The sequence below is a fragment of the Heptranchias perlo genome, unplaced genomic scaffold (assembly GCF_035084215.1).
Source record: "Heptranchias perlo isolate sHepPer1 unplaced genomic scaffold, sHepPer1.hap1 HAP1_SCAFFOLD_49, whole genome shotgun sequence".
Taxonomy (NCBI): Eukaryota; Metazoa; Chordata; class Chondrichthyes; order Hexanchiformes; family Hexanchidae; genus Heptranchias; species Heptranchias perlo.
Window position 1 is genome coordinate 6,606,991 of NW_027139505.1, and position 12,668 is coordinate 6,619,658.

Below are 12,668 nucleotides of genomic sequence, written 5' to 3' on the forward strand. Positions count from 1 at the left end.
GGGCTCGGGATCTCTCATTTTAAATGAAACATCAATGATTGGGAAACCTCAAAGGATTGGGACGAACGAAATGATTGGGAATCGTGAAGAGATGGAGAAACATCAATCGATTATCAACTAAAATTCTTGCAAAAAGTTAATGGTTTGTAGAACTATCAATAGATTTGGAGCCATCGATGGATTCGGAAACATCAATTGTTTGGAGACCACGATGAGGTGGAACAAGTTTCAGATTTTGTTTTTTTTATTTTTGTAACATCGAAGATATGGAACATATCACTTTCTATTTCTGTCTCTTTCTGTGCAAAAGAAAACAGCAGAAAGGAAAGTTTAATGAAAACTCAGCCGAAGAATCGCTACTCTCGCGAAAACGGCTCTCACAGAATTGTTAAATATTCAAAGATTTTGATATTACAGCTAAGATGGCGAGAGACAATGGCCTCCTCCTGTGCTGTATCATTCTATGATCCTATGATTCTATTATCTCGTTACTGAATGGCCTAGTAATTTATAAGATTACTGCCCAGTTCTCGATTCCCTCACCAGAGAAAAGTGTTTCTCCGTATCTGCCGTATCAAAACCCCTTTACATTTTAAACACCTCGATCAGATCACTTCTCAATCTTCTCCACTCACGGGAATACTAGCTTGGTTTATACAACCTGTCCTCATAATTTAACCTGCTAAGCCCCGGTATCATTCTGGTGAATCTGCGCAGCACATCCTCCAAGGCCAGTATATTCTCCCTGAGTTGTGGTGCCCAGAACTGAACGGAGTACTCCCGATAGGTCTGACCAAGTCTCAATACAACTGAAGCATAACTTCCGCCCCTTTGTATTCAAGCCTCCTTAAGATAATGAGCAATATTCCATTCGACTCTTTGATGGCTATTTGTACCTGTCTATTAGATTTTGATGATTTGCGAACTTGGACTCCCCAACCTCATTGTTCCTCTACAGTTCAAAACTTCTCACAATTTAGAAAATACTCTGATTCATCTGTTGTTTCACACTTACCCACAATGAACTCAATTTGCAATAGTTTTGCCCACTCACTTAATCTACCAATGTGCCTTTGTAACTTCCCACTCCCATTTGCACCACATACTGTCCCTCCTACTTTAGTGTCATCTTCAAACTTGGATATACAACTACCTATTGCTTCATCCAAGTCTGTAACTAATATGGTAAAAAGTTGAGGCCCCAGTGCAGAACTCTGGTGAACAACACTTGTCACAGTTGAATCCAACGTTGAAGAGCGTGTATTTGGTGGGAGGGAGAGTATTTGTGAAGTGAAGCCTGTTGGAGGCAGTCAGTATGGATATGCGAGAGAAATGCTCTTTGCAGGTGGGATTAATGCAGAATCAAATGTAAAATGTGGCGGGTGTAATGTTCCATGCCAGCCAGCGAAGGTCGCTGTGTGAAGCAAATCAGCAAGACTCCGGATCGTTCAATCGGTAAAGCGTCAGACTTTTAATCTGAGGGTTTCGGGCCCAACTCCCTGTTCAGGCGCAGCTTTCCATTCAACATTCTCAATGCCCAATCTCCAATAACAGCGTAAAATTAAAGCATTTCTTACTGAACTTTCCATCTGCCTCACAAAAATTGATCAATGCATTTCGCAACTTTGCAAGAAAGTTATTCACGTTTGTATTACAAACGCTTTGAGATAATGTGCAATATTCCGTTCGCAATTTTGATTGCTTTCTCTACCTATCTACCAGCTCTGAATGATTATGAAAATCATTCAGAAAATACTACGCTTTATCTTTCTTAGTTCCGAAGTGGATGAACTCACACTTCCCAACAATGACATTCAATTGCCATAGTTTTGCGCACTCACTTAATCTGTTAATGTCTGCTTTATCGTTCCGCTCTGATTTGCGCTACTTACTGCACCTCCTAACTTAGTGTGATCTTCAAACTTGGATACAAAACTCTTTATTGGTTCATCCACCTGATTAAATACATAGCTTGAAAAGCTGAGGCCCCATTACAGATCCCTGGGGAACATCACTTGTCAAGTCTGACGCCACTGTAAAAGAGCGTGTCGTTCGTGGGAGGGAGAGTATTTGTGAAGTGCAGCCTCTGGAAGGCAGTCAGTCTCGGTGTGCGAGAAAAATGCTCTTCTCAATCGGGGTTAATGCAGGGGAAATGCAAAATGTGACGTGGGTAAAATTTGCAGGAAGGCCTGATTGATTTTTCACAATCTTGACCGCTCCAATGCTTCCAAAGCTTCCAAAGACACTTGGAGGATTTGGTTCCAGAATTATCATACCGTTTTATGAAAAGGTGCTTCCTGAGATCGCTGCTGAACTGCCGAGATGTAATTTTAAGATTATTGCCCCTTGTTCTTGATTCAGAGAGGAGAGGAAATAGTTCATCAAACTTGCCCAATTAAATCATCACAACATTTAAAATACATCGATCAGATCACCCCTCAATCTTTTATACTCATGGAAATAAACCCAGGTAGATGCAACCTGTCCTCGTAATTTAAGCTGCTAAATCCAAGTATCATTCTGGTGAATCTGCGCTGCACCCCCTCCAAGGCGAGGGTTTATTTCCTGAGATGCGAAGTCCAGAACGGAACGCAGTACACCCGATGGGTCTGACCAAGGCTCCAAATAACTGAAGCACAACCTGCGCCCCTTTCTAGTCCAACCCCCTTGAGTTAACATGTAATCATTCCATTAGACATTTTGATTACGATTTATACCGACCAATTAGTCAATGATTATGATCTTGGATCCCAAATCTCTTCGCTCCTCTACAGATCTTGACTTTTCTCCATTTATAAGATGCTCCGATTTAACTTTCTTGGTTTCTAAGTGGATGACTTCAGGTTGAGGAGAAGGGGTCAGATTTTGGAGAATGGGTCAGATTGAGGAGAAGGGGTAAGATTGAGAAGAAGGTTTCAGATTGAAGAGAAGGGGTCACATTTATTAGAAGGGATCAGATTGCGGAGAAGGGGGCAGATTGAGGAGAAGGGGTCAGATTGAGAACAAGGGGTCAGATTGAGGGGAAGGGATTAGATTGAGAAGAAGAGTTCAGATTGAGTAGAAGGTGTCAGATTTAGGAGAAGGTGTCAGATTGGGGAGAAAGGATCAGATTTTGGAGAATGGTTCAGGTTTGGCAGAAGGGGCCAGATTGAATCGAACGGGTTAGATTAAGGAGAAGGGGACAGATTAAGGAGAAGGGGTCAGATTTAGAAGAAAGAGTCAGATTGAGGAGGAGGTTGGAGGATACTCGTATCAGGTTGATGGCGGTTGGAGTGCGATATGTTTGTAATGGATTGGCTTGAGAAGTGGCTTGGAGCTGAAGTAATTTTGTGATGGAAGGTGTGTAACAGGGTGACTGTAAATATATAGTGAGGGGCATGTAAGCTGTGAACGTGAAGTGAATGGAATATAATTCCCTATCACAGCCAGTCAGACAGTCAGGGTCGCTGTGTCTGTAGCTTCAAAACCTGGCTAGTTTGAGTGTGTAAAACAGCAGACTTTAATCTGAGGGTCCAGGGTGCAAGTTCCTTTCAGGGCACAGCTTTCATTAATTAAACTTCCACTCAATTTACGCCTTACAGCACCATCAAATGACAGGCCGTTAAAGACTACCGCCCAAAATAATTAAATATAACTCAGCTGTATAATCATCCATTACACAGCACCTGCTGAAGGGAGTCAGGGATGGGTCAAATGAAGCACATTCGCCCAAACAGAGCTTCTTTACCAGTTTCAAAATGCTGAAAATACTTTGCCCCTATTCCGTCGTCTTTCATTCTCTGCATTTCCCATTCTATCAGCGAGTCATGATTATTTCTCATGGAGATTAAAACAGAGCATGTTAAAACTGGCCGTCGGACAGTCAACATTTGAATACAAAGTGCAGGTGACGAATAAAGGGAACAGGAGTAGGCCATTCAGATCCTGGAGCCTGTTCTGTCATTCAATCAGAGCAAGGATGATTAGATATCGGCTCAAATTATCCGGCGTTGTTCCATATCTCTTGATACTCTTACCCAACAAATATATATCGATCTCAGTCCTGGAATATCAATTGACCCGCAGCTTCCACAGCCTTTTGGGGGAATCGATTTACAGATTTCCACGAGCATTTGTGTGAAAACGCTCCGCCACATTTCGTTCTTGAATGTCCGAGCACCAATGGGTCAGATTGAGGAGAAGGGATCAGTTGAGAGAGAAGGTCAGATCGGTCAGAAGGTTATGTTTGAGGAGCAGGGATAGCGTTGGAGAGAAGGTGAGGAGGCGTCAGATTGGGGCGAAGGGCTCAGAATGGGGAGAAGGGGTTCGATAGAGGTTGATGGGGACTTTGGGCAGGTTAATAGTGGTTGAAGTGCAGTAAATTTGATAAGGAATCGGATGAGAAGAGACATTAAGCTGAAGCTACTTCATGTTGGTACGTGTGTTGGCAGGGCAGCTGTGAACGTGGTGAAGGGACTGTCATTCCCTACCACAGCCAGTCAGGGTCGCTGTGTCTGCAGTTCTTCAAAGCCTGGAGAGCTCAGACGGTGGATCCTCAGACTGGAAATATGATGGTTCAGGATTCAAGTCCCTGTTCAAAGTTTGCTTTATTTCAGTTAAAACCCTACTCAATTTAGACTTTGAAGCACCGCCATCGAACGTCGGGTATTTAAATTCTGCTGTTGTGCAAACAAATAAATGTCTCAGAGCTTCTTATTTATTCCGCGCACAGCTTCTGCCCAAGCGAGTCAGGAATGAGGGAAACGAACCGCATTCAAACAAATCGAAATTTTGGGGAGTTTGGGAATGCTTGATAAAATTTCAGCACGTCTGCTACCCTCACCCTTTTTCTTCAAGTTTCATTCTCTGCATTTTCTATTCTACCGGCGATTCATGATTATTTATCATGGAGATTAAATCAGAGGATGTTGAAACTGGCCATCGCGCAGTCTCCATCGGAGCAGAGAAGGCAGGAGATGAACAGAAGTCGGCCATTCAGACCCTCGAGCCGTTTCTGCCGTCCAGTTAAATCATGGTTGATCTGTACCTCAACTCCATTTACCCGCCTTTGATACCATTGCTGCCGTTGATGCCATTTCCCAACTACAATCTATCGATCGCAATCCTGAAATTCCATTTGACTGCCCGAATCCACATGCTTTTGAGGGAAGAGAGTTAGAGATTTCCACTACCATGTTTGTGAACACTACCTGCCTGATTTTTTTCTTGAATGTCCTATCTCTAAGGGGCCAGATTGAGGCGAAGTAGTCAGATTGAGGATAACGGGATATATTGAGGAGATGGAGTCAGATTGAGGATATGGGATCAGAATCAGGAAACCGGGTGAAAGAAGGGGTCAGATTGAGGAGAGATGAACAGATTGTGGTCAGGGGGTCAGATTGATTTGAAGGGGTGAGATTGAGGAGAGCGGGTGAGATTGAGGAGAACGGGTGAGATTCAGGAGACGGGTTCAGATTGCGGAGAAGGGGTCAGAAAGCAAAAGGCATTTGATAAAGTACCACATAACAGATTATTCGGTAAAATAGAAACCTATCAGATGAAAGGGATGGTGATAACTTGGCTACGTAATTGGCTAAGTGATAGGAGAAAGGGAATAGTGGTGAACAGATGATTGTTTGACTGGAGAGAAGTGTATAGAGGGGAACCCGGGGGTCGGTATTAGGACCATTGCTGTTCTTGTTATTTATAAAGGACCTGGACTTATGGACAGAGGGTACAGAGTACTAGGGATGAGAGGCTTCAGTTATGTAGAGAGATTGGAGAAGCTGTGATTATTCTTCTTAGAGTAGATAATTTAACGGGAGACCTAATAGAGGCTGTCAAAATTATAAGGCGTTTTGAAGGGGCAAGTAGGGAGAAACTGTTTCCTCTGGTAAGTGGCTTGGAAACCAAAGGTCACAGATTTAAAATAATTGCCAGAAGAGCTGGAGGGGAAATGAGCAGAAATGTTTTCACACAGAGGTTTTTTAAGATCTGGAATGCAATACTTGAAAGAGAGGTGGATGCAGATTCCATTGGAACTTTCAAAATGCAATTGGACCTCAGAGAGAAGTCGGCCATTCGGCCTATCGTCCGTGTGCCTCGTCTTCGGTAGAGCTATCCAATTAGTCCCCTTCCACGAATTATCCAATTCCTTTTTGAAATTAGCGATTTAATCTGCTTCCACCACCCCTTCAGGCAGTGCAGTCTGGATCATAACAATTCGTTGCGTCGAAGAACATTTCCTCATGCTGCGTCATGTCCTTTGCAAATTACCTTAAATCTGTGTCCTCTGGTTACCGACCCATCTGCCAATGGAAACTGTTTCTCCTCATTTACTTTATCAAAACACTTGATGATTTTGAAAAACTCAGTTTAATTTACCCTTAAACTTCTCTGCTCCACGGAGAACAACACCAGCTTCTCCAGTCTCTCCTGTTTGAGTGCTGCTTTTAACTCAAGATGATCAATTCCCACTTACATGCAGCCCCATGAAACATGAGCAATTGACGCTAAACTTTCCTGCTCTAGAACAAAATTCGTGATAAATGGTAAAGTTCTGATGGAAGGTAACCCGTCAACTACAGGCCAGTCAAACGTTGTTGGTGGGGGAACATTTAAAGACATGAACCCGGCAAAAAAACAATTGGCACTTGGATAAATATGAGTTAATAAATGAAAGCCAGCACGGATTTGTTAAGGGCAAATCGTGTTCGACTAGCTTGATTGATTAGTTTGTTAAAGTGACTGAGAGGGTTCGTGAGAGTAGTGCGGTTGATCTGCATAATGATTTTCAAAAGGAGTTTCATAAAGTACCACATGATAGACTTGTTAGTAAAATTGAAGCCGATGGGATTAAATGGACAGTTGCTGTATAGGCACGAAATCGGCAAAGTGAGAGGAAACAGAGAGTAGTAGTTAATGGTTATTATTCAATCTGGATGGAAATGTGCAATGGTATCCCCAGGGGTAGGATTTGGGACCATTGCTCTTTTTGATACATAATAATAACTTAGACTTGGATATACTGGGCATAATTTCAACGTTTGCAGATGAAACGAAACACGGAAAAATAGTAAACAGTGTGGAGGATAGCAACAGTCTTCAGGAGGACATAGACAGACTGGTGAAATGGGCAGATATATGGCTGATGTAATGCAATTCAGAGAAGTGTGAAGTGATTCATTTTGGTAGAAAGAATGAGGAGAGTCAATATAAGCTAAATGGAACACTTTTAAAGAGAGTGCATGAAAAGAGAGACCGGGGTTGTACGTAAACAATCTTTGAAGGTGGCAGGACAAGTTGAGAAGGCTGTTAAAAAAGCAGATGGGATCCTGGGCTTTATTAATAAAGGTGTATAGTACAACAGCAATGATGTTATGCTAAACGGTTATAAAACACTCATTAGGCTTCAGTGGGAGTATTGTGTTCAATTCTAGGCACCAAACTTTAGGAAGAATGTCAAGGCTTTAGAAAAGGTACAGAGAAGATTTCCCAGGATGGTATCGGATCAGGCATGAGGGACTTCAATTTTTAGAGACTAGTGAATCTGGGATTGTTCACCTTACAACAGAGAAAGTTAATGGGAACTTTGAGAGAGGTGTTTAAAATGATGAAGGCTTTTGGTAGAATAGATAAGAAGAAACTGTTTCAGTGGCAGATTGGTGGGTCACCAAAGGATACAGATTTAAGGTAATTGTCAAAAGAGCCAGAGGGGGCATGAAGAGATAAAATATACAGCGAGTTGCTACGATGTGGAATATACTGCCTGATCTTTCCGGCTATCAAAACAAAACTCATGGTTATGTTTGAAAGATTTGCCACAAAACTTGATTTCCTGAATAGAAGGTTGATGCTGTAAGGTAAATTGAGTGGTGTTTCCACTGATAAAAGCAACTCCAGATCATGGACTTGAACCCTCGATCCGAAGATTAAAAGTCTGATGTTTAACCAATCGAGCTTTCCGGACTATGGAAGGTTAAATGGGCAGCGGACGTGAATGACTGTTGTATGGAATTACATTCCCTTCATATCACGCCCACAGCAGCCCTGTTAACACACGTAACCTCACAAAATTGCTTCAGGTCAAGACCTCTTCTCAGTCCATTCCTTCTCTAACATACTGCACTCCACCGACCTTCAATCTGGCCCGAGCCTCCTCCAGACTCAATCTAAAACGCTCTCCTCAATCAAATCCCTTCTCCTGACTCCTTATTTCCAATCTGACCCATTGTCCTCAATCCACCTCCTTCTGCCACATGTCCCCCCTTGTACTCAACCTAACCCCTTTTCAATCTAATCTCTTCTTCAGCTTTCTATGTCAGTCAGTGATGATCGCTGCGTGAAGTTGAACGCACAAGCCTGGATATCTCAGTCCGTAAAACATCAGACTTTTAATCTGAGTCCAGGGTTCAAGTTCCTGTATAGGCGCTGCTTTTAATTATCAATTCTTACTTTCCTGCAGACGCATGAAACACAAGCAATTCAGGCTGATCTTTACCGCTGTCCCAATAAAACTCATTCATAGATTTTTTAAGATTTGCTTAAAAAACAATGCTTTTTTAACAGGTTATTTTGTAAAGGCGATGTAATGTAAATTGGGTGCTGTTTTCATTGATAAAAGTAGCGCCCGAATGGGCTCTGGAACGATAAAGACACAGCGACCCTGACTGGCTGCAGTCGGGAATTACATTCCTATCACTTCAAATAGCACATCAGAACATTCCAGATCACAGCAACACGCTGATTAAAAAAATGTATTCCTCATGTCACCATTGGTTCCTTTGCCAAATAGCTTAAATTTGTGTCCTCTGATTAACAACCGTTCTGCCACTGCAAACAGTCTCTCCTTATATACTCCATCAAAACCGTTCATGATTTTGATATTATCATCGCTTAAATAATTTAGACATTTGAACTATCACAGTAAAAGGAAAGGTCAGCCCAGTCAGCATTTCTCTCCTGAACTTAGTTTGTGTCAGAACATAAATAAAGGTGTGAACACAGGAAGTCAGAAGCATCAACATGGTGCCAGTCTGCTGGAGAATGGCCAAAGGGTGCGAGAAATCAGCCGGGTTGTAATAAACCTTTGCCAAGCGGTCCAGGATGAAATTGATGACTTTGGCCATCCACAGCAGTATGAAACTAGCCGATATGGTGAAGAGTAGAAAAATAGATTTCCTTCGGTTCTCCACCTCTGCATCGTTCCCATTCTGTCCGACACCGTTGTTGATGGTTTGACTGCGGAGTCTCTTCCGCACCGAACTGGCCGCCAATATGTGCTTGACGGTGAGGCAGTTGAAGAGGAGGATGGAGACGTAGGGAATGAGCGGGGTCAGTATGTGCTGAAGCCAGTCAAAGATGGCCCACCCCGCTAAATGCCCGAAGCCTCGTTTTACTCTACAGCCCCAAATTTGATAGTCCATCGTGACTAGAGGCTCATACTTAATGTACTCGGGGATGTTCCGCAAGATGCTCACCACCCAGATTGCCCCGAGGACCGTGGCCGCCGTTCTCACGGTGCAATATTTGGCTTTGAGCCCCTGGTGACAGACGGCCATGAAGAGATCGAAGGTGAAAGCCACCGTGGACCAGACAGAGCAATCAATGAAGGCAGATTTCATGAACTGGTTGAAATTACAGACCGGGGTGGAAAAAAACGTTAAAGAAACGTTGAAATAGATGATTTTATCAAATATAACGGAAAAGGCGATGACCATCAGATCCGAGAGAGCAATGGTCAACAAGTGGAGAGTGAGCGCTTTGAAGAGGCCACACTTGCCTCGGCACAGGATGGCGATGGTCACTAAATTCGCTGCAAGAAAGAGAGAACGAAGAAAAACAAATTCTACTCAAATACAAAAAAAAGGAATAAACCATGTTTGACCAATGTTGCCCCTCTTCCTACCGACTATAGTTTCGCGGGTCAAACATTGAACGTTTCTTCATGCTACAGTATTATAAAGAAAGAAATTGCAGTTGTATGGCATCAGCTGTGTCTCAATGGGTAGCACTCTCCCTTCCGAGTGAAAAAGTTGTGGGTTCAAGTTCCTCACCAGAGACTTGAGTACAAAATCTCGCTTGACGTGAGGGAAAGGGTTGCTGAGAATAGAGCGGTTGATGTTGTGTCTGTGGACGTTCAAAAGGCATTTCATAAAGTACCACATAATTGACATGTTAGAAAAATTAAAGCCCAAGGGATTTAAGCGACAGTGGCAGCGTGGATCCAAAATTGGCTCAGGGACAAAAAGCAGAGAATTGTGTTGAAGGGCTGGTTTTCCGACTGGAGAGAAGGATACAGTGGTGTTCCTCAGAGCTCAGTATTCCCGTATAGAGGGCATAATTTCAATGCTTGCAGTTGAACGAGAACTCAGCAATGCAGTAAACAATGTGGAGGACAGTAATAGACTTCAGGACGACCTAGAAAGCTGGCGAAATAGGTAGACAGGAGGCAGATTAATTTTGAGGCAGAGAAGTGTGCAGTGATACCATTTTCGCAGCAAGAATGAGGAGTGGTAATATAAACTAAATGGTACAATTTTAAAGGGAGTGTGGGAACAGAGAGTCCTGTTAGCGATTGTACACAATTTTGAAGGCGGCAGGACAAATTGAGCAGGGTGTTAATACGCACATTGGATCCTGGGCTTTATTATAAAGGTGCAGAGTACAAAAAGCTATGAGAAAGTTATGCTAAACCTTTAAAAACACTGTTTCGGCTTCAGCTGGAGTATTGTGTTCAATGCTGGGCACCACACTTTAGGAAAGATGGAAAGGCGTTAAAGAGGGTGCAAAAGAGATTGACTGGAATGGTAGCGGAGATGAGGGACTTCAGTTAATGTGGTGAGACTGGAGAATCTGGGGCTGTTTCACTTAGAATTAGAAGGTTAAGGGTTGATTTGTTCGGTGTTAAAATCATTAACAGTTTTGAAATAAATAAGGAGAAACTGTTAACAGTGGCAGAAGGAACGTTAAACAGAGGACACAGATTTACGGTGATCGGCAAAAGAGCCAAATGCGTCGTGAGTAAGCAGCGAATTGTTATGATCTGGAAAGCATTGCCTGAAAGGGCGGTGGAAGCTGATTCATTTATAACTTTCAAATGGGAATTAGATAAATACTTGAAGGGGGAACAAATTACAGGGCGATGGGGAAAGATCAGGGGAGTGGGACAACCAAAGAGTCCGCACAGGCACGAAGTGCTGTGCTGTATCCGACTATGATACTCGAATACTATGACGTTCTCGCTCGCCACCTGTGAATCATGGAATCATAAAGCACAGATGGAGGCCATTCGACCCATCGTTCCTGCGCCAGCTCTTTGCAAGATCTTTCCAATTAGTCCCACTCTCACCTGCAGCCCTCCCTCCCCTCACCCTTTCCCCATCGCCCTGCATATTGTACCTTTTCAAATACTTATCCAATTCCATTTTTGAAATGTACTATTGAATGTGCTTCCACCGCCGTTTCAGGCAGTGCATTCGAGAGCATAACAACTAGCTGCACGAAAACAAGCTCTCATCATCTCGCCTCTGGTTCATTTGCCAATTATGTTAAATCTGTGTCATTTGGTTACCGACCCTCCTGCCAGTGGAAATCGTTTCTCCTCATCGACTCTCTCAAAACCCTCTGCTGTAACTTTATATGGTTATCGAGTACGTAATCATAGCAAGCGCTGCATCTTGGGGGTGGAAATATTCCTGGCATATAATAACCATATGGAAGAGATAGACATGGGTGCAACGCATTAACCAATATACAGCATTAAAGAGACATTCACATCTCTGATATTATTTACCTGGAATGCCGATCACAGCAAGAATATAATAGAAATAACACTGTATCTTCAGTATTAACACGTAATCCCGGTAGTCCATTCTTTGCAGGAATCAATGGTCTCTGTTGGATTCGAAGCTAACTGGTCTGACTGACACAATAATAGATTGCAATCTGTGTGTTCGTATTTATAGCCATGCGGATCTCCCGCGAGATGATTCCCTTCGGTAATAACGAGGCTCGGTTAAACTCATTGAAACATCTGGATTAAAAGCTGACACTGCCTGGAGATCAGTTTGTCAATAAACATGAGCTCAATTCCCGTGATAGTGTTCAGGGTTAGTCAGAGGAGCCCCACGGTTCCATGAAGTAATATGTTCTGGGATGAAGAACAAGGAGCTTGACATATCCCATAAATTGGAAAGCTCCAAAAAGGCGGAATCAAAAAGGAGAGAGACAGGGGTTCGGATCGACAAATCTTAAAAGAGGGAGGATAAATTGATAAGCGGTTGTACATTGTTTTGCTCGACCTTGGTGTTCCAATAAGAGATCAAAACATGGAACCAAGATATCAAACATGTACAAATGATTGAGTAACCCCATTCGCTGCATAAAGTGAGATTTTCCGCTTCGAATTCATAGGCTATGGTGGCTGGAGAATGATGGTGTCCCAGAGGGACACAAGAGGAAGACTCCGAACTGTGCTCAGTACTGGACTCGGCCAACCTTAATGAAGAATGTTAAGACCGTGTAGACGATTCACTAGGTTGATACCAGGGTGAGAATGAGAATACCTACGAGGTGCCCCTCTAATGAAATGCATATGTAGTCAGCTTTCAGTAGCTCAATAAGATGCCTCCATAACAAAATGGCAGTATGGTAAACCAAGGGTTAATATAAGTGGCCCATTTTGCTAG

At 42.9% G+C, this 12,668-nt stretch overlaps 1 protein-coding gene across 1 annotated transcript; it reads right to left on the reverse strand.

Moving 5' to 3' along the window:
* Positions 1-8,867: 8,867 nt before the first annotated feature.
* LOC137313893 (probable G-protein coupled receptor 139) lies at positions 8,868-11,852 on the reverse strand. The gene is made up of 2 exons (XM_067979628.1): positions 11,774-11,852; positions 8,868-9,793 (listed from the first exon to the last, which is right to left on the reverse strand). The coding sequence occupies exons 1-2, from the start codon at positions 11,850-11,852 to the stop codon at positions 8,868-8,870; spliced, it is 1,005 nt and encodes a 334-aa protein (XP_067835729.1).
* Positions 11,853-12,668: the final 816 nt, after the last annotated feature.